Source organism: Rhyacophila brunnea, unplaced genomic scaffold (genome assembly GCF_057557595.1).
Source record: "Rhyacophila brunnea isolate RB1 unplaced genomic scaffold, BYU_Rbru_1.0 scaffold_8, whole genome shotgun sequence".
Lineage (NCBI taxonomy): Eukaryota > Metazoa > Arthropoda > Insecta > Trichoptera > Rhyacophilidae > Rhyacophila > Rhyacophila brunnea.
Window position 1 is genome coordinate 47,473,566 of NW_028233350.1, and position 24,478 is coordinate 47,498,043.

At 33.7% G+C, this 24,478-nt stretch overlaps 1 protein-coding gene across 1 annotated transcript in view; it reads left to right on the forward strand.

The window, feature by feature from the left end:
* Nucleotides 1-255: 255 nt before the first annotated feature.
* The window catches only part of LOC147064309 (uncharacterized), a 32,599-nt gene continuing 8,376 nt past the window's right edge, over nucleotides 256-24,478 (forward strand). The window contains exon 1 of the mRNA XM_085958561.1: nucleotides 256-605. Coding sequence (XP_085814687.1) covers nucleotides 418-605 — 188 coding nt within the window. The 5' untranslated portion in view covers nucleotides 256-417. The remainder of the gene's footprint in view (nucleotides 606-24,478) is intronic.

The following is a 24,478-nucleotide window of genomic DNA, read 5'->3' on the forward strand; positions in this document are numbered from 1 at the left end:
ACCTACTAATTATTGTTTTGGAGCCAAAATTGTTTTTATTGCTTAGTAAATGAGAGGAGTAGATCATTCTGGACCAACAAATAATGATTCATTCGTAAGGAATGAAACATATTTTCTAATATAAGTATAAATACATTAATAAAATAATACATCCCTAACCTACCGCGACATCAATATGGCGTGGGTCGAAGCCCCCACATAAACGTTGGCCAATGTAAAAGCTATTTAAAAGTGTGCGCAAACTCTGTATAGAACGCCAGACAGCGGTGAGCTACACGAACACGATCGCGGTGTTGTATTTTATTTCTATTTCGTTAGTTCAGTTGGATATCTGACAGTGTCGAAGTGCCAGTTGTTGTGCATTCGCCGGCTTTCGTGAAATATTTTTACATTTTTTTTTGTGTTTGTGAATTAAACATGGCTGACGGTGGAATCAAAAGGAATGTCCCAATCAAATTGGGTGACTTTTCAGTTATCGATACGGAATTTTCGAGTATCAGAGAAAGGTTTGACGCTGAGATGAGAAAAATGGAGGACGAAATGAGCAAATTCCGCTCCGACCTTATGAACAGAGAGAGCAACAATTTCTTCAAAAGCACGACAAGGTAGGCGATACTTTCCACCTTAGACGATTAGTGGGCGTTTTGAGTTTTGTTTATTTGTGTGACGCATCGCCTTACTTGGTGTGATGTTATTCAAGAATATCTCTATAAAACAATGGGATGTGCCTTGATACATTTACAAGTTCCGCCGATGAAACGAAAGTCTATACATATTAGTATTTTCCCCACTTTAGTAGGTATTTCTTTTGGAAATGGACTTACTGTGTTTTGTGATAAGTTTCATTCATAACCACGGAACAGTTAGTTCCCTGTTCATAACCTATCTAGGTTGGTAGGTACTCATGTTTTTTTTTTTTTTTTAATTATTTTCGAAAGAAAATCATGAACATTCATTCCCCTCACGAAATAAAATTTTCGGTTTTTAGAATACCTAAGTACCTATATTTTATTTATCTACCTACATTGACTTGGAATAACAATCCTAATACAGGTACAAACAGATGAGTAAAATACAATCCATATTATATAATAATACACAATGCAGTTATAGGTACATAGTACTTACTTAATTAATGTTGTTGTATTGCTGTTTACTATTAGGTAGGTAGGTACCTACTTACTATCTAAATTTAATAACAACTTTGGCATAAAGTATAAAGCACGAGAATGTTCTTGGTAGGTATGTGTAAAAAAACCCAATGTAAGTACCCACTTCTTGACGTAGTCTACGACCTCTATGTGTTATTTATTTGGAAAACATTAATAATTAATAATACGCAAGTGCTCGAAAAACATTTAAAAAACCGGAGCTCGATAATTTTCTGAATAATGTCAATTTGTCGATGTCATGACTCTGACCCGTTCTTTCAAAGTCGCAAAGTATTGCACAAAAATAGCACAAAAGTTTATTATCACCGGTAGATTTATATTTTATATTGTTATTTGTTACATATATTATATTCAGAAATATATTTTCTTACCATACGCCAGACAAGATTCGTGGGGAAAAAATGTAAAGTAGGTAGGCACCTACTTAATCAAGTAAATTAATTAAATTATTGTTTCGATAATTCCCGAACCGGAACGCAATTATATTTTATACGAGGCGGAGCAATCGTCTCGTGAATTTCACGAACCGGAGATAAGCTCCGAGTCCATTTCGAGACCTGGGAATATGTATTCAATTATATAATTGATATGTATATAATTAATATGTACCTATCTGATTAAAATACTTAATAAGGTAGGTACCGAATCGATATAATATGTAATAATATTATTATTTTTTTGTATCCATGTGTAGGTACCTACTATTGTAATTTTGACATTGTCACTTATTAAGTATTATCTTATCACTTATCAGTAATATTATTATGCAGTTGATGTAAATACTTCATATTTACGTAACAGTAATGCGTTATAATTATTATAATGTAATGTCTACCTACATTATTCTAATTACTTGGGAGTAGTGTAGTAGATGATACTACAATAAATTTTAAATTGACCAGATAATAAGTAGAATATCTTTTAGAGAAGCTATCAATGATGCATACCAGTGTGCTAATTCGTACCGGTTTGTCCCACAGAAATTGTTTACGTTCTAGTTAACTACAATTTGTCAATTTGGACTGTTTCTGGCCCAATGCCACCACATGATTACGTCATGATCTGGTTGACAGATCAAGACCAACTGCATAACAAGATGTTCTGCCACTAATGCGCCTTTTGTCCTCTACGTCACGAAAATATTTAGGTAGGTATTATTTTAGAATTTTTATTGTTGTTAAAAACGCATATTACCGGAATTTGAATGGAAAGTAGGAGGATACAATGAATGTAATGAATAATAAGCATACTATCTCCATTTTATAATTAGTTATTGCTCAGGTGTTGAAGTTCGCCCGGTAAACACGACTGCTAGAATATGGATAGACCTAAGTGGCGGAGCACACTGCAAGAAGCCGTGCGATGCGCGCAAGTGGTTTTTATCACACGGCCACCGCCAGTATCCTTAGTCGCTAAGGCGTCGAGTCATTTAATGTTTTTTTAGCTCTTAGAAAAAATCAGCCGAGAATTTAAAAATAATCCGTTTAAAGCCAGACTTGTTGACTTGTAAGTCTTTTCGCCAACAATTTCATATTTAGGTACCAACCAAAACCTAAGGCAATTCCCCCTCCCTCCTAACTCTGTCGAATGTCGAATGTCGTAAAAGTCGGATGAAAACAAATGTAATAGGTATGATGCTATTGACTTTTCAAAACTTCTTCCGACTAGACTTCAAAGACTGCATTTCTTTTTGGCTTTTCAAAAAAAAAAATCGGACCATTCTATAATAATTATGATTACCTACCTACATGATTTTTTCGCGTGCTATAATATTATGTTCGTGACTGCTGACGTAGTGCACAAAGTTGTTAGAATCCAATTCTTTTTTTTTTAAATTATATATTTTATAGGTATGTGTAGGTTGTACTTAGGTAGACAGTTTTATTTTTCACCTATTTATATAAATCGAAAATGATGAATAGGTATGACGCAATGTTATTTAATTTATTGAGAGTGTAGCCACTTAATAGTTAGGTACTTGAGTGACAAGACAATATTCGTAATTAATGCCTACATATTAATAATAATATTATTATGCCATGACATCATCCAGCAGATTTGTATAGTTATTATTTATTATTATCAATTATCACGAACTATTATGATAATATTAATAATATTTAATTGAACCGGATCGCTCGATAATTTTCCAAAAATATTGAAAGTGTTGACCCGAAACTGTAGTATGTACATATTTCATTATTATTTTTAAAGTCGTAGGTAAATCAATGTTTGCTTTACAGAAACACATACACACAAACCGAAGCCAGTTCGCTAAATTATTATAAATTAAACAGCCTAAAAGAACCTTATTTAAAAAGGAAATTGGGGTTTACGGCATGTTATTTATATTTTTGTTTGAGTCCAAGTTTCTAATTAAGTTTTAAGAAGAAATAAGTGAATTTAAGAATGTAATACAAACCACGACGACAGACTCGAAGATTTGACGAACCGGAGCTGTGCTCCGCCCGCTTCCACACATTTCGACCCCTGCGGTGTTGCCAACCGTACTATAATTATAGTACAATACTATAATTTTGATTCGGTGAAAAATGTAAAATACTATAATTTTACGCCAAATATGCCAAAATACTATAATTTTAAGGGATTCAAGACGAAAAATATTCCTGTACTATATTTTTATTAGAAATACTAAAATTTTTACGCCTTTGTACTATAATCAGCATAGAAAAAGATGGCAACACTGCAGCCCTGCGACAATTTGTAAGGCTCGAATAATTTAATTAAATAACATGTTTTTAAAATAAAGAGACTACTACCTACCTACATACGTTTCACTTAGTATTGGAATTTAAAAATATGTACCTACCGTACAGATGGTTGCGTATCATAATACATATTGAAAACGATGCCTACGGTTTTGTTGTAAAGTGGTAACCCTAGAAGAGACACCTAAGATCGAAAGGTCATTTTAGTTTCATCGTAAATAATAATAAACTATCTGCCCGGAACTACTCCCCATGGGAGCAGATGTGGGGTGTGTTTAACTTTTCGCGCATCCCTTTGGAATACTCCGCGCCTCTCAGTTTGGAAATCGCTGATGTAGGTTATATCACTTCGATGTAGTAGCATAATATTATGCTGCTGTAGTGCATTTTAATTTCCATGGAACAGCTTCTTTAGCTTTCGCCCACTACATACCCATTTTTTTATATCAGCAATAGTTGTTATACCAGCTATCCAAACTGAAACTTGGATAAAATTGAATGAAAATATATCATAAGTAGGTAGACAGAGAAGATACACTTACTCAAGTTGTTCCGATAGGTTTTTAAATTCGTAGTAATCGGTAAATTAACATCTTAAAACTGACACGGTTAGGGAATAAACTGTCATACAAACGTAGATTGTGTGTAAGTGACGGTAAATGGGACATTTTAAAAATGCTTACTCTATCTTATCTTACTCTCTTACTTATTAATCTTAATTCTAATCTTACTCTAGTTAGTGGGTAACGTAAGAAGCGTCATTCGTTTGTTTGTTTTTTTAATCTTCAAAAATTAGTGAAAATCAAAATAGCTAATGCGTTTTGAATTTGGAATGGTTTCTTAAAAGGTTACATACATACCTACAAACTTATCTGGAGAATGAGATGGTGGAGCCACTGTCGAAAACTACCCAATCAAGACCAAAATCTGATAATTTGAATGACATTTTTCAATATGGCGTCGTATGATAGGTAGTTCGTAGTTCCATTTTTGGCCATTCTCCAGATAAGTTTGTAGGTCTGTAATACCTACACCGGAGAATTCCCCTTATGATAATGTTGCCGAGATATAATGGGCATAATAATATACCTATTCAAAATAAAATCATTCGTATGTATTTGGATAATAAAATAACTTTTGCAGGTATTACAAATTTAATGTGTGTTGACATAATAATGCACATTATGCTCAAGAAAATCGTGTGACGCGTCAGCGATTCCGTCACCCAAGGTCTTCCTCTTATTTCACATGCAATTTCGCTGTCATGTCATAAATTCCGCTGGCCATTTTATTCGGCGCGACCATATACGGAAACATGAACTAGCCTAGTGTATTGTACGTATACGATGTTGATAAATTATTATTCTTAATTCCAAGGGCTTCGGTGGTTATGGCCTTGTCAGTTTGTTGTCTGGCATGCTCTTATTTAGGTCATACTATACTACCCATATAGGTATTATCACTCCCCTCCATTTTTCGTATGTGAAAATTTCTCAACTGTCACTTTGTTTTGTTTTCTTTTTTTATCGTCTGGGTTCGGGATTTGGAGGTAGATAATTGACACACCGGAATTATGATGGAAAACGGCGAGTTTATTTAAACGTTTATTATACTATATGGTTACATTTTTTTATAATTTTATTCTACGGAGGGCGAAATGTACGCGTTCGCGATTTTGCTGCTTGTCGCGATCTGCCCGCCAAAAAAAAAAACCGTTGGACTCGCGAGCTGTGCACAATGCGACGTTGCCATACGTGTTTTTTTTGGACAATGTTGCCGGTCAGATATTATTTATTAGTGGTATTATACATTATTTAATTATTTTCGCAATCAGCCGTTATTATTTGTTGGCTTTGATACCGATTCGGGCGTCTCCAGGTACACAAAGACACACCCAAATGGGGACCATACGGGGGTGTCACAGTATGTAATACTTATGTACCTTAAACACACATAGGTAATTTATATTTCAATATCCAGTAACGCGGAGAACTCGGGAGTTGAAAAAGCAAACGTTTAATAAAAGCCACATTACTTATAGGTATACAATATACATGATCGAAGATCGATATAACAATATGAATCTGCAGTGCTGCGCCCCAACTGAGTTTGCGCCCGGGGCGGCCGCTTCTATTGCGCTCCCCTTACTCCGCCACTGTTAAAACTGAATAATTTATACCTGTCATGTCCAACTTTAAATAACCTCTGATTTACTTAATTGTACTTAATATAATAATTATTGTCAAAAAACAGGCAAAAGTATTTTATAATAATAGTTAAATCGTCCTAAAAATAATATATTATGTAGGTATTACAATTACCTACCTACCACGAATAAAAATAACATAATAAGGAAAACTGCAGTGCGGTTTAGTACCTAGTTCTGATACCGGTCGGTACTCGGTATTCGGTGTCTGGGGATATTATAAAAAATATACCTACTGAGATAGGAAGAGGAACCATACAATTTATTTAGTAAGTACATTTTTCTGATAAATTACATTTTAAAAGTTTTTTCATATTAATAAATACGTTGGTACCTACTTACTTACATAATATATTAAAAAAAACCATTAAAAAGAATAGTAAATAGGTATATTATTTTATATTCAAAGATAAACTTGCAACAAAAAACGAAGTAAAATACTCGTTTAGAGTAAGTTTCTTGTATCTGTCGAGTGTAATTTAGTATCCATAGTACCCAGTACCTACCTAATCTATATTTGAAAAAAAAATGGAAATGTGCACTTACTTATAATTTGAAATCTTTTTGAGTTTTTATCGAATCGACCTTCGGTATTCTAAACAATAACCAAAAGTTATATTGAAGACATTTATCGTTTTATTACAATTTGCGATACTGTACCTACCGTACCGGGCACCGGCCTATCGTGACTTATTCCGGTCCCCTCGGCTCTCGATTAGATGTCTCAAAACGTTCACTGCTCCGAAATCATCATTCATACAATATAATACACTACTGCCCCTACTTACTGCCTATGCCCTATATAATAATAATAATTATTAATAGATTACAAACGCATCATTAATCATTAATCATTATTAGGTATAGGTATTAAGTTGATAACGTAATACAAGATAAAACATTGAAACGCTATCGTAATTTCTAATGAATAAATAAATAGCTTATCCTTTGAGATTAGTATTTCCGATTTGATCGGACAAAAACAGTCGTTTCGCGAATCGTGAATCGTGAATCGAATCGCGACGTTGCTGTGCACTCTTCTACTCGAGTTACGTTCAGAAATACTCAACCGATTATAATTTACGAATATTACAATGATGCAAATTTGATTCAAGATGATAATTTATTTTATTGTTACGTTGCATGGCCCACAAGTGAACTTCGTATTACAGATCCGTTCAGCGACGATTTTATTTGACGCAGGAACAGTGTTGCCATTTTTTTCTATGCTTATTATAGTACGAAGGCGTAAAAATTATAGTATTTCTAAAAAATATATAGTACAGGAACATTTTTCGTCTTGAATCATTTAAAATTATAGTATTTTGGTATATTTGGCGTAAAATTATAGTATTTTACATTTTTCGCGGAATTAAAATTATAGTATTGTACTATAAGTAATTATAGTACGGTTGGCATCACTGCGCAGGAAGGTAATTGATTCGTCAGAAGATTTTTAAAAAGGGGCCTCGAAACATTTCAAACCAGTCATAATTGTTAAATTATATATATCTTAGAATATCATTTTAATGTGATCAGTTTGTGCAAACTCTAAACGCGCCACCGATTCCGTTTGAAGAGAAGGTTATATAAGTACTTGCTAATTCTATTATGAGTATTATGACATTAATTTGTTTGCCAATGGCCTCGATACTCCCTCGTCAATTATAATATGTAGACGGCCAATACCAATACATACTACTACTTAACCATGTTCGATCCTGACAGGATCATAATATGGGCCTCCACGGAGTGGAGTTTGTATTAACAGTTTTTTTTCCGAGAAATGGATGTTAGCCACTTGTAGGACATTATAAATCGACGCTTAAGCCGCTTATTCGGCCGTTGTGGGCCTCGATGGGAAATAAAATAAAGGCGTATTTTATGATTTATCTCAATCATATTATTATCAATAGGCGTACTTCCCATTATTGTATTAGATTTCTGATGATTTTACTTAATTATAGTTTCGGCCTTTGTTTCGTTGTATGTACTTACATATTCTGTTTTAAAAAACAATACACATAAACTACCTATTTATTTTATCCAACGAATATTCATAAGATTTGGGAATGGGACATTCTATATTATTTTTTGTGCCAAAGCACATTGGTGCGAATCCAGTCCGTTGGGCGCCGTATCTTTTCAAAAAAGTCTTTTGTATTAGGTACCTACCTATATATCTGAGGTACCTAGGTATATATCTGAGGTGTTTTCAAATTATGTATATTCAATAAAACACAATACCTAATAATTATGTATTTGTATTTAATTATTATAATATTGTTGTTATTTACCTCTGCACTAGACTCTACCAGCAAGATGACCAAACGATGAGGTCACGTATAGAAATAATCAACAGTTCTGTTCTAGAAGTCTGTGGAAACGTTGTGAATAGAATATTATTATTATTAGTATTTGTATTTGCTCGTACATTAATCGAATTCGAGTGGGTGGATTGGATGGATTATTTTCTCGTTCTCGCTACAATAGCCAAGCTCAAGCTCTACGAGTCGATTACTGCTGCAGCAATAATTAGGATTCTTTCAATTTATGTTCGATAATAACATTCATACCTATTCATAGAAAGGTAAGTTTCTGTAAGCAAATTAAGAACATACCGTTGTGACGTATTCGGCCATTTTCAGACTGTCAACGTTTACCTCAATATTCTATACAATATTGACAATAGTTACTTATTATAATTATGTTGATGGGTACAGTACAGTAGTTACAGTTTAAAAATCTCATATTTTTTTGAAAATAGACAGTGCTTGAAATAAAAAATTCTACGTACCGGAGCGCTTGATAATTTTCCGAAATATGAACATAGTTATCTAATTTTATATATTATATAAATACGTGTTAGATTTTTTATATGGTCTTAGCTAAGACGGTCAAATTAATTTTTCTACGAGATTGCGCTCGATACTTTTGCCGATTTCATGAACCGGAATGGCGCTCCGGTCCATTGCGAGCCATGAAAATAGGAGTGTACGACCTGTCTAGTTTCTGCAGTAAGGTAAAATTATTTTCATAATACTTCCCTAACCGGAACGCTATTTTTAGACGGAGATGGTAGCCCGAGGATTTCATCTGCGCCCGGATGCATTTCGAGCTCTGCCTCTTATATTTATTTTTTCTGCGAAGCAATTAAAACAAAATGTTGACGTGACGTAGTCGATTTACGTATTGTATTGTGACTAAAAATCTATTCATCGATCATAAATTACTTGGATACTGTGCCCACACGCCGGTGACGAAGCGATTCCGATTTACCATACCACATTTGAAGGTAGGTAGGTACCTACTACAACAATTTGGTCTCCGTCTCCATATAAAGAGTTTCTAGTGTACAAGGCAGTGTTGTAATTTCTGCTGCTTATGCAAAATACACAGTTTCACGCCTACCTTTTTATGTACCTACGTATGTATTATTCTGTATGCACGATTATATTATGGACAAGCTTCGCCGACAGAGACAATTAGTGCGTATTAATCATCATTGTTGACGCTGACTTCACTCCCAATGATAAAAATGACTCTTTCCTTCCGTCTCCATCAGCAATCAGCATGGAAATAAGTTTGCTTCACAACAGAAGCAGTGCCGTTATCTTTTTTTTTATATATAAACATTGCATCGTATCGTATTAATAAAATAAATTCGTGCCGTCATGGAAACACGGGATGGGATAGGTATTTACGTAGAAACATGGGAATGAGTTATGAAATGTTTATTAATAATATGGAATCAGTAGTATTTTTTTTTTATATCCAGTAAATTATTTTGTTGAATACCATAATAATACCTACATCTAACTAAATTTAACGTACATATTTGGGTCCTACCTCACAGAATTATAACAAATTTACTTTCGGCGTGTAGAGCTGAAGTCATACAGACTGTATTTAACTACAGGTGAAAATACAAGGAAGAAGCAGTCTATTTTTATAATAGCATCACGATGAATGTATAAACAATGTTGTGGGTACTTAAGTAAAATACGACAGTTCTGTAGTTATTTATCGAAGATCTTAACTCTATACAAAAATAATATTATAATGAAATACCAAGGTCGTCTATAATAAATAATCTGAAATGCTCTTAGGTGCCTACTTTTAAGAAGCGGTACCTACCTATAGGATTATTTATAGCAGTTTCGAAACATTTTTGGTAGGTACCTACCTATGTACTTATACTTCATAAAGACAACCTTTGATTAATCTATTTTTAAATATTACCACTCTCCTGTGATTCCGTGGAAATGAGAAAACTTTACCTGTGGGTCTATTCTATACTTACCGACCGTAAAGTGATAAAGTGATAAATATTATCAAAGTTAGGGTAGGAGCTTTGTATCACAGAGGTATTAACACGTATTGCAACAATTACAACCAACTTATTGTAATTGTTACAATAAGTGCTAGTCCTTGATACAAACCTACCCTAAGTTTGATAATATTTATCAATTTATCACTTTAGCGGTCGATAAGTATAGAATAGACCCACTGCGGTGCTGAACGACCGGGGTAATTCAGAATTTAAACATTTCTTTTGCATGTTATCCATTTAAGTTAACCACACAGAAACGGTAAAATGTAGTAGGTAATCAATTTATCTATATTTTCATAGTACCTCTCTATAGTGCGACATTTTGAGTCTGCTTAAAGGCGGCACTCTGCCTAGCAGTGGCGAAGGATGACTTTTGGAAAGAGGTAAGCTTTGGAGATCAGAGAAAAAGAGCACACTTGTCAGGTAACTTACGGGAAATAAGAAGATAATACTTACGATATTACTACTGATGAATAGGTGCACACTAATGACAACGACACACTGGTCATAGGTTTCACCGCTGAATTTGTCAAATTATTTAAATCACTTATGGCAGTAGAATTCCACGCATACTTTTCTTTACCAAACAATACGCATCGCCAACAAAAAAGTTTGTTTAATGTATATCTGCCAGTTAAAAACAAATATTTACCATATAAATTGTTGTGAAAATGTCTAATATAAGTTTTTTTGCTGTATTCAAATCTAAATGAACCCTTGGAAGGTCAAGCTTTGATAATTTTTAATTTTTGAAGAAACGTCAATCTCGGGAATGATTTTTTTAAAATGCAATCGTTCGCACATTTTCTATCGGGACACTATACAATTTAATAAATACTTATATATTTAAAGCACTGGCGAATGATTTCGGTACACTATGAGATAATTTATCCACATTCAAAACACAGTAACACACTGAATTTTGTATTATAAAGTAAACCTTTATCACCGCTTTGAAATGTCAAAATGACATGAACTGTGAATAGCATGTTATGTTTGTCTATGACTGAAGTAACCTAAATAATAATCGCGAGTTAATACAATATTTATTTTTAATAACAATTTATAAATTATATGTGATCGAACACAATAGTTATTATTTTTTTTAATCATCCTTATTATTTATTATTTGCTTTAAAAGATAAGCATAGACAATAAACAAATCAACATAGCGCATAAGCTTGTCCTGTTTACGCTTCCGAGTCGGGAACAAAAACGCAGACATGCATGAAGTTGGAAACTGAATTGCGGTAGAAAATTCGGCTTGGATTATCGTTGAAATAATTCTAAAAATAGCACTCACGTTGTGACGTTCCGTCATTTATTTTTGATTCGAAACTTGACTAAATTAAACGCTCTACTTATAAATAACGACGATAGATGACAATCAATATTTTTATTATAACCTACAATATAGATATTTATTTATTTAAATTAAATACTTGAAAATAGAAGGTAAGCTTTAAATAATCGCTTAGTATGGAGCCTTCGCCAATGCTGCCTAGGTATCCTATATCCCTGCCTATTGTTTTAAATGTCTCCTTTGTAACTCATTTATCTTTCTGGACCTTAATATTTTAACTCAGCAGCAGCCCTCATTATTGTCTAAACACTCTAAACTAAGGGGGAGTTCCATGACGAATTTCTTACTTTGCCATTATACCTATACCTATCGAGTAAGTTTTCAGCAGAGTGAAAAAATCTACGACAATGAGATTTTCTATAGTTTACCAAGTTAGCACACTTTTCTGAGATCTATTTACGCTAGAGAAAATAAATGTCGACGCAAACAAACTCACATGAGTACGTCATTGCCGACTCAAGTAGAAAGCCGATACATTTACAACGACTGGTCTTACTTTTCCGCCCCTCCCGTTGTTGTTTATGGATGACATGTCAATATTCTATAGAGTGCTCATACTGATGCGTCTGTCGAATTCACACAGGGAATGGTTTGATTTGGATAGATGAGTTACATGATAAATAATACACTAGCATTAACACACCTAGAAATGTAATGCATAGCTCAATCCTACATATTTTTTGGAAATCGATATTACCACCGGTTTTTGTGTGAAGGACTATTCTGACTTTGACAGATGATGAATAACAGGAATGTATATTATTTATAAATAACACTGATAGTTAATATATTTGATTTGAGATTTTTTTATAATTCATTTTGAAACGAGAAAGGGCGAATCAATATGTCAAGTAATATGGGATCTGATTTTGACAGCTGAAAAGTGGACCACTCGTTGCTTGTGCAAAAAGTTATGATCAGGCTTTATTAATCTACAGATGGCGGTGGTATCATAAACCCGCCCTACTTTGGCATCCCCTTCTCGCCGTCTAGCATATTTATAGCTTATTAAGAAGATTTTGAAGGGAATTCTAAATAATGTTACCATGTCACCGTTACCTGCGATGAACTCCAATGTTGCACGAATGAGTTACATGATGTATATTCGTGATGGTTGCTAATTTTGAACGTGCCATTCCTCTCGATAATACGTAATGACAAAATCAGTTACCAGACCTACAAACTTATCTGAAGAGTTTATGGGGGAGCCACAGTCGAAAACTACCCAATCAAGACTTGAAAACTGGACAGAACCTGACATTATAATGACGTTTTCAATGGGCGTCCATAGTGGTAGTTCGTAGTTCCATTTTTGACCGTTCTTTAGATGAGTTTGTAGAACTGTGTTGCTAAAAGATGGAGGTTGTTCCCGAAGCGTGAAATTAAAATTAATACGATCCATTGTTCAGTTTTCGAGTGCCGGTGCTAATATCAGCTATTATCTCCACTCGATACTACAGCTACACTTTACACCAGGGGAGCCAAACCCAAATCATTTAGTGGGCCAAAAATAATATTACTGAGCTTAGGTGAGCCACACATTATAAAAAATAAAACAAAAAACTTATTCAAAATATTTTATTACCTTATAATGTGATACTCATTTCTGTATATTGTTTGACATCTTTTTCACATTGACTGGTAACATAGCCGACGCGCATCGCAGTTGATTTTTGTGTGTTTTCATCGAGCAACCTGAAACACTTCGTTTGTACTACATTTAATTTCGAAAAGAACGATTTGCAGCGATATGTAGTCCCAAATGCTGCTGTAATGCACATTGCCAGTCGTTTTAATTTTGAAAATTTATCTTCAAGGATATACTCCTGATAAAACTCAAACTTATTACCTTCGAACATGCACTTTAACTATATGCTTGATCGCAGTTCTATTAGTTCCATTTGTAAATTTGGAGGCGCTGATTCAAGCTGAAAACTTCAATTGGGTCGCGGGTTTGGCATGCCTGCCTACACCACTCTACCGCCTGCAGCTTTGAACTAAATAAAAAACGAACTCCAAGATCAGTCGTAGCTGCAAAAATGTCGCCAACGGATTATATTCAATTCAATGATTATCAACCGAGTAGGTAGCTAATTTCATCGCAAGAGTACGCAAAATATTGGGATCCAACCGGACACGGGGCTCAAACATTTAAATTTAAGTAATCATATTATTAAATTCTTTAAATACCTACCTACCTCAACGTTATCATATTAAAACTTGTATTCATTTCATACGGTCACGTCCCTGAGCAGAGTGAGAATGTCGTCCCCTTCCATTTTTAGTTTCAAATTAGTTTCCGACTTATTACCAATTCTATTATTTCTTATTTATTTTTCTTATAGACAAATACACAAAAAATCTTTAAATTTACGTATACACAATATACTGAGAATTAGAACATTTCCACGAAATCTTCCCTCAAACAGTGGTAGTTGGTAGTTTTAGGTAGACTCAGTACAAATTTATAAGACTGTTTTTTGTAGCTTTTTGTGCTCAATAATAATAGTTTAAACTAAAAGATTAAGTATATAAAATAAAATTTAATTAAAATAACTGATAATCCTAACTATTTATATAGGCCAATGGGTAGCCATATAAAATAATTCTATCTGATAACAAATATTATGTTGGTGTTAGATCGTCTTAAATATTAAATTCACCTCTACCTACGAGTACCTACCCACTTGGTCGTTTGCGGCGTAGACAGATTCGTAGGCGCCCTTTTGAAAATGTTGCCTGTGTGATAAACATTAAATGATATGTATTGCCTAGTGGGTTTTACAAATACAATGCAATAATAGTTATATTGTCAGGATTTTTTATGATTTGTTTGGATTGTTTTTAATCTGAGATGTCCGTCGTCCGTCTGCAATTGTCTGAAATTGTTGGAAAATGAAAACCGCCACTGCTCTCAAAAGACGTAGTGTAATATTTTTATTCGTTCCCTCATTCGCCGCTCTTTATTATCTGCCTACCCCCATGGGACGTTACCGGTATCGAAGCTGAAAAAATATTATATTTCAACGTTTTATGTAGGCCGTAGAGATAGTAATTAGTCAGTGGGTCAGTAGTCACTCGGTAAATATTTAAATTATTGTGTTACTATGAACTTCCGGACAATATTATCACTTGTAATTACGTAAATTAATTTGAATTCTATGTGTGCTCAATCGTATCAGCGAAGCGCCATTTTCCAACGAAATTGTCAGTTTTCCGTTATTTATCCAACATGTACCTATCAATAACATCGCCACAGCCTCTGTGATCAAATTCCATAAATATGAATTAACCCTGACCTGTTTACTTTCCTTTGTGTACAAATATCGCCCACGCTCCCCTTTTAGTATGTCAAGTAAAGCTATTCAGAGACTAGGTACCTACCTACCTACAATATATTTTTATTATGTTATCGATCGCAGCGAGTATGTACTTCTCAGTGCTCGTATAATACCTAGCGCTAGCTAGTAGCTAGTTGGTGTTGGTACGCGCAGTATCCTCTGCGATATAGATGGACCGTATCATGGAAACCAGTTGAGTTTACGAATAATTTAACGATTTTATCGATTCCTTTTATTATTATGACGTTATGCTGGTTATGCACTCTTTAGGTATATGCGGCCCTCGTAGTTCAGTGCGAAAGGCGCTGGCCTTTTTTCGGGGGTCCCAGTTCGATTCGGTGAGGTCACAATAATAAAATTATATACTTATATGTTATAGGTATTACGTTAAACACTACATCAGGCCATGAGCATCAATGATAGTAGTGTAATGAAACGGTAGTGTATTTAATAATAGAACAGAAACAATCTCTAAAAAACATAATTTTGAAAATTTTCAAAAATACACGAAAAAAAGTCTAGAAAAGGGGTAAGTATACTTAGGTAATCATTCGGGAAAGGTTTCCGTTAAAGGAACGTAGATTGTTAAAGGTAACTGAAAAAAATCATAAAACAGTAATATTTACTGGACTCGAATTTGAATTTTATTCAATTTTCAGCATTTTGTGACCGTAAAATATACATACATACATATTTATCTTTTTTAACTAGGTACTTAGATATTTCACTAAGAAAACATATGCATTAAAATAGACATTTTACTAAAAGAAAGTAATGCCAAACCGCAAATCGAACGTGCACTTTAAAATTCTACGGCCTCATTAGTTGGCCTTCTTATCCATGAACATAGACAGATAATATTATACTCGAAGGCGTAGTCTTAAGAAGTATCACTCGTTTCATATAGTGAACAGACAGTACACAAATCTCAAGGACAAATCATGTCAAACTACATAAACATGCGCGCACCGCCCGGTCACTCGCAGTGTGATTTGGCCCTACTACGTATTGGAGGCCAATATAAATTATTAAAACGTGTCTAAGTAATAAAAATATATATATTTTTTAAACAATAGCTTTCTTGTTTCTTATTTCCACGAATAAATAATTTATTCTAAAATAATTTCTCACTTCTGGGTCACAAAATTCTCGGATTTTCGGTAGAAAGTAAAAAGTCAGTAGGTCGCCCACTTTTCGTATTCTTGCAAATTATGCTTTCCAAGTGTCTAACTAAATACTAAAGCCTTCCTGTGAATGCTCTACTTATTCGCAACACTAATGAAATGGTTTGACATGGCAGGTCAGATTTCAGCCTAGATTGCACGAGCGAATTACCAAAGAATGTCTTATTATTTACCTCGAAAAATATGCATTTTTATGCGTGATTCGCATGATGATTGATTGGTTTTATTGAAGAACTCACGACAATTTTCGGTGGGTTATAAAAAAAAATTAAAACCTCAATAAAAAAAAATTGACCACTAATATCGCCTGGCAACATCGACATTATATATCTTTGTGACCACTAGAACCTATTCCAATTGTCAGAATGCGTTCCGCATATTATGTATACGAAAAGTCTATGGGATCCTGCACTAACATGGATTTACTACTTATGTTACATTCATTTTTAAATTCATTTGTTTTTCATGCGATGAATGTGCTTGTTTATTAGCACAATCAATTTCAATAGCAGTCAATCCAAATTCATCATCGTTCATTGACAAATGGATTCTATCGTAGGCCCCACATCCTGAAGCGGGCCCACCTACCTATGCTGAGGTTAAGAGCAGAATTAGTGCTCTAATGTAGTGTTTTCTAAATTATACACGGGGGTTAGCATTTAAGTACCTATATCAATCATCATATAGGCATCACATCAAATTACAACGCACAACCACATAATAATATGTATTTGAATTATTTAACAGCCCTGAAACAAAGCAGGCGACTTTTTTTACTATTAAGGCTATACCTCAGTTGAGGCATGGTCTAAAAAGATCGTGGCTAGGCGATGCGCGGATTACGGGTCGCGGGTGCAAATGAAGCATGCCGAACGAAATATAATTTGTCATATAAATCCAACATGCGTCCATTTAATGTTCTGTTTATTGTTCTATTAGTAACAATAATAATACATTCATTGACATGTTTTCTTTTTCAAGTAAATGGGTAACGTTTTAGTCATCTTTACACGATTTAAGAATAAATACCCCCGTCGCCAGCAAGAAACCAATTGACGTATTCACACCTCGACGTTCGCTCTCAGAATGCCACCAGCGAGTCGAAAATTTCGTCGCGACTATTGTTGAAAATTATTTTCCGTTTCACTGATGTATCGTCTTAATAATATAATGTGAAAAGTGTATTAGCAAACTAACCAAGAACTCAGTAAATAGATTTTTATTTGTAGAAACATGGCGAACTTATTTTTTTTGATTTCCAAAATTCCAATTTTTTATGAATGCCTTCACTTTGTCTTTTTAAATAATCAGTGAATGCGTTAGTGGTCCTTGCATTGATTTATTTCAACCAAATAGACAAGTTTAACAACAAAATTATCATTCCCAAAGAAATCTGCCTCAAATTTCAACATTATGATTTGACCCTTTTATTTCATTTTTTCACGAGATAGATAGCCAGCGCGCTTCACAATTAATAGTAAGTATAGAAGTGAGGTAGGTATTATAAAATTAGTCCATATTTTCAGACAGGTTTGCAAACAACCTTTTATAGGAATGTTTTTTTTTATTTAGTTTATGTTTATACTAGCATTTGCAAACTGCAAACCTGTAGTAAACTTTTCGCGCCTCCCTTTGCAAGACTCCACCCCCCAGTTTGGAAATCGCTGCCGTAGGTAGTCCCATCGGAATTGGAATTGAGTCGTGGACATATAAAAAGCGTGTATGTATATTCAGTTGTCATATGATTTTAATGAGATTTTGAAGGGGAAGCATTGACCATTTGTATTATTAATTCTTTAACCGGCAAGTTGCGTTAGAGGAAGCGATGTAGTTCGATGTATCACAGTTTGCACAGTCGGATAATAAATGTAACGAGTAGGTACCAAAAAAAAAGACCAAAACTTGTAATAATTTTCGAGACAAATTGAAAATTAATGTTTTTTTTTGTTATGGTAAACGGGTAAAGGCAATAATTAGTGTTGATGTAACAACAACACCCCACCCCATAAGCAAAAGGACAGGTATTTGCCAGTCACATTGTGAGATAATGATACATTCGTGTTTTTTAGACTTTTCTTAAGAAAATTTTCAATAATTTGGATGTACCTACCTACTTATCATTTGGTGTCTGGTATAAGCAAAAATCAGTATATTTTCAATCGATGCTGTCTTTTTGCTTATGAATCTCTTTATACTGTTTTCTTGTTTAGAATAACTACCATTTTTGCGAAAAAATGAAAAACAATAGGTAGCAATAGCACGTGAAATAATGACGTAATAATATGATGTATTAAATTCGAATTAATCGTAGTTTCTTAGCAATATTTTTGTGCCGGGCAGTTGACAATTGGAGTGCCATCATAAATGGTTTTAGTGGAGTATATGAATATACTTTAGGCTACTTTACTGTTGTATTTCCGGTCAAACGAATGAAAAAATGCAACGCGAAGGTGGCGCCTGATTAAGAAAGATGTGTCCGGCAACATCTCCATAAAATTCATTAATGGAAAATAGATTGCCATAGGATTATTAATGTGTCAGTGATACCTGGATGTGACAATTGAATCAATAGGCGGTGTTTTAAAATGGTACATGATAATATCGATACCTTTCGGAGGCGATAAATAACTTATTTAATGTATGCCTAAGAAATTGAATAGGTATATTATTAATTATCTCAATATGCATCTAATCAGGGGCGCGCCAACAACAGTGGTGCGAAACATCCGGGCGGCAGGGTTCGGGGGGCGGCAAAAGTTCAAAAAAACATTTTTAATGATATTATTAAAAACATAAAATTAACTTTAAGATGAATATATCGATGTCAGATGCTTTATATTATAATTCAGGATATTGTATTATTTGATGGGTAAAATATGTCATAATATTTGTTATAGGTACTTACATATATTTTGATGATACTTAGTTTTTCAATTTAATAATTGTTTCAATTTTTCTTCGACTTGAGTAGGCATGTCTTATACATATTACCACTAAACATATTTTTATTTGGGAGGGGGCGGCAATTTAGGGCAGGCACCCACCCTTGTCGCGTCCCTGCCTCTAATTATCACAGTATTTCACAGTGGCAAATTAAAATGCCAGTGATCTATATATAACTATTAATCAATTACCTGTATGTAATACATACCGAGTAAATACTTACGTTGTTTTTTTGTGACACATACTTATTTATTATGAATTATGATGATGATTCGTTGTTTTCTTTTTTACGTTCAAGTCATTTCGGATAGTTACAAATCCAATTAATTGAATAAAGGTGACGCAATTAATTTGATTTATGTACAAAATAAAAATTATATTTTTTTGCAATAACACTATACGTATAATATTTGAGATATTGTACCTATGTATGTAGGTACCTTTCAATATTCTTGTTACCTTTTTCATACGAATTGAATTAAATTATTCCATAATCAAATTTGCTAGGTAGAATACCTAAACATTTTATTAGTTGGTACCGCAGACCGTTGATCAAAAAGTGAAAACACATCGTCCACATCGACATTGATTCTGACATTTCAATTCCACATGTTAATATGCCAGTAAAAATTGCCAATCCTATTGGTATTACGGTCACATTTTATTAGGTGAGGAAATGAGTGTTCATGACAGTAATAAAATAATCGTTACTAATAACGCCATTATAAGGTGCTTTGAAGCTACGAGTACTAACAAATAACTGATTTTTTTCTTTGTAGAAATCGAGATGTAGGTACCTGTAACCTGTACAGTGTACACTAGTGTACCTACACCCTACAGCTACACCTATTATGACATTAATAACTAACAAACAATCTAACATTGCTGCGTTAATCTTTGCATGTCTTACAATTATGAATCAATGTCTGCCGGAGGAACAAAATCTGGGAGTAAATCTACCACAACTAGGTAAGAATGATTTTGGCTTCATTTCGTGGGAGTGAACGAGTAGAACTTGTCGATTAATATTAAATATTATTATTCCATAACTTGTTATTAGGCTTAATCCTGTTTGATTTAAACAAATATAATAACTTAAATGTTAAATGAATACTTACTTTGGATAATAACAATATTTTTCATTATTTTATAATAATAATTCGCTGTAATAATTATTAAGTAAGGTATGTGTGTTTTTATGCTGTTGGAGAAATGAGAGTAGAAATAACTGAAATATAAATAATTAGATACAATGTAGGTTATCAGTTATATAAGTAAAGTTATCAGTTATTATAAGTTATCAGTTATCACAGCATGGTCTCTTCTTAGTCTTTTTATTTCGCTTATTCGCACGTTTTTGCATGTCTACCTAGGTAACAGTACGTACTTTTATGTCAAACTTGTTTATTTGTATACCTATTATCATGTTATGTCTTACTTCGTTATCTTATCACTTATCATTATGTGGGTGCAGCTGATTTCCTACCTTATAAAACTTGCTTCCGAGTTCCAACAATCGATCGAATGTATCTCTCCCTCCCTACCTAGTAGGTATTAAGTATAAATAAATTATCTACATATTATTATTATATCATTATGTGATCACACTGATCACTGATCACTGATCAGAATAATCGTATTGTATTATGTATATTTATTTTGTTTTCTGTGATCGTCAAGTTGTTTTGAATTAAATTTTGTATTTTATTGTGATTTTTATTTTTTCTTACCTATACGAAAACAAACTGTTTAATGGGCTTATTAAGACGGTACTTCAGTGAAACGGCAAAAGTTTTCAACTATAGGTGCGACGAAATTTTGGACTCGCTGGCAATCGGAGAGCGAAAGTCGAGCTGTGAACACGTCAATTTATTTCGTGATGGCGACGGAGGTATTAATTCATAAATCGTGTAAAGATGACTAAAAAACATTACCCATTTACTTGAAAAAGAAAACATGTCAATGAATTTATTATTATTGTTACTAATAGAACATTAAATGGACGCATGTTGGATTTATTATATGATATTTCGTTCGGCACGCGTCATTTGCACAATCCGCGCATCGCCTAGGCACGATATTTTTAGACCATGCCTCAACTGAGGTATAGCCTTAATCAGAATTTAAATGTACTGTGGTCTTGTGTGTCCCGGATACTTAATGTTTTATTAGCCCCACCGGGTAGGTATAACATACATACTAACGTACCTAATAATTTAATCAAGTTAACAGAATAAAATGTTATTAATGTCAAAAATGTCCAATTTGAAGGTGTCGGAATCACTTGTGTCAATATTTTATCTAAACATGGTTGGCGAGAATAAAAAACACCTGCATGGAGATGGAGCCCACAATATGTACCTATGTATTAATAATTAAAGTTATGCAGTGGCGTAGCCTCGAGAGCACTGTTGCCGGACAAGGTTCCCTAAATCTCACTCTCATTGTTATTTATCAACTGTCTATTTTATAATATTAAGAAAGCTAAAAAGAGCTCACATTGATTTTGGACCGAACAAAATTGGACAAAATGGGAAGAACGGAAGATGATTCAATATCTTTGGTCGGTATCGACCCAATTATTATTGTTGAACAAAATTGAGCTTTTACGAGTCCACTGAAGAGAAGAAAGCGACAGCTTTCTCTTTACTTCCGATTGAAATCGTCGGACTTCGGACCCGTGGGCCATCGGTTTTTCACGCCTTACATCGTCGATATTCTTTTGTTATTGTGCATAACCGCCTCCGTCCTATGCATTATCTATTGTAGGCACCTACCCAACTTATCGACTTATTTGAGGTGCATGGTGCATGTAGGTATAATCCTAATTTTCGTATTATCAATATCTTCTCCAAAAATGTAGATATTCCCGTACGTACCAGTGGACAGCTTATTTACAATTCTGCAGTTTTTTCATATTAATTAATTGTCAGAGATTTTCTTGACAATAAAGGATTGAGTATCTTGTTGGATGATTCATGATTCGATAGTAAGTTCTTATTATGTACTTAAATTCCATATAGGTAGGTACTTAGTTATGTAAATTATTAATCTACTCTTGATTAGTTAATCTATAATGCAATTTCGTGCAATCGTAGTATAATTATTATTAGGCATGTTGCAATTTACATTTTAGAATAATGTGTGAGCACTAACGCAGTGCTAAATATAGGAATAGTGTCAGAATGTCTGGAATGTGACGATGATTGTGCAACTTACTAAAATATACTCAGACTTATTTGCATGTTTCATTGGCCGGATGGGCGGGAATTATATCCTACATTTAAAAAATAAATAATAATTACAGGATAAAAAGAACTTTTTATATACTTACCTACGTTTTAAAATTTTCTGTTCAATTATTATGCTCAAACTTGTACTTGATATGAAGTAAATAAAAAACAAACAAATATAGAATACTGAAATGTCATTTTGATTTCCATAGTAACGCACGTAGGTATATATTAATAATTTAGTTGCTAGGACAACCCACTTAGCAACCAATAATAGTGGATTGGATTACAGATTTCTCCCGAAATAACTTTTCATACAAAACAGAATTAACTGTAAATGAATTCAATTCTGCTTAAAGATGGCTAAAAGTATTAAAAGAATGCATTGGCATCGTGTTCTTATATAGGTAAGTATTCTAAAAGTTTCAAATGTCTAGCTAGTCGGGAAGTTAGTTAAAAATCGATTGCAAGATTTGTACCGGACAAATAAGAATTCGAACTAATAAAAACGTTGTAATAATAAAATAGTACTGCATTCGCAAAATGGAAATGATCCAAATAGATGTCAATCTCGGATTACTACCTATACGAGAATCGCTCACAATACTTTATCAATATTGAACTTTTTTGGTAACATGCCACAAGTTAGGTAGGTATTAAAAATTAACGCGACTTGAATTGAAATTGAAATTGTAAATTGCATAATTCAAACTTTGTTTTACTTATGTCCAATCGCGTTCCAATAATTCGTCACACATAATTATTGACGTTTACGTTTACCTTCTTACTGGGGTCCAAAATAATCACGCTGTTTCTGGTCGAATATAATTATTTATGTAGAACTTCGGTACCTACCTACCTAAATATGGTTTATATTTTGATATGGAGTTCCTGGATGACTGTCGGTTCGTTCTGTGCTCTGTCTACATACAAAGCATTCGGCGTCAATACATACAATAATCTACATACCACGTTTCGAAGACATCAATTTATATTATTAATATTATTATATTATATTGCCCTCGGTGTCCATGACTCGGCTCATCCGACAAAAATATGAAGAACATTCATTGTATGCAGAAACATGCATAAATCAGTTATCAATCTTATCATAAACAATATAATAGGTAGGTACCTATATTGTGTCTGTTGTGAATAAGTAGTCCATATGCCATATTTTCGGTAACCGGACAAAACAGAACACGAATAAACAGAACACGAATAAACAGAACATGAAAAAACAGAACAGTCGGGGGAAAAATAAAACATTCATTTTTGTCGTATCTATTTGATGATCTCTAAACAATGATACATAATATTGTACAAAAAACAGACGCGATGGCGTCTCATTCGGTAGGGCTTCATTATTGTGCCATTGCCTGAACGATTTTCCCAGTGTTGGTTGGCGTGAGACATAAAGAAAGACTGCATTTACTAAATAAAAAGTAAAAGGTTGGGAAAAGTCGCTAGGTTCACGGACATTTTTGTATAAGGTCAAGTGAGATGTGTGTTTGCTAATTTGCTTGCTTTATGAGCTATTTTCTGATGTGTGTCATTCATTTCACCTAATTTGCATATTACTTTACCCTATTATCACATTCGTCTAATCTAATATCATGTCTCTGCCATTTTTTGATGGAGGCCCATTACAATGATTATGTTATGTTTTATGTTGTTCGGTGAACACGAGGCTCGAAGTGGAAATTTTCAGAAACCGGTGCGTGAACTATCTGAAAAAATATTTTCATTCATTGATCCTGATTCAAGAATTTTAGCTTTTATTTGGCGCCCTTCCGTGTTTCCACTCACCCTTTTTTAGCGAGGTTTAAAAATATTATGAGCCGAGCTTGAAAATCTTGATTCTTAACATATTGCAACTTCAGATGCGGGTTCGAATCCATTGTTTGGTAGAAAAATGCATAGGTATTGTTTTTCAATGTGTGTTTAATTCAGTGACCTTGCGTCATCACTCAT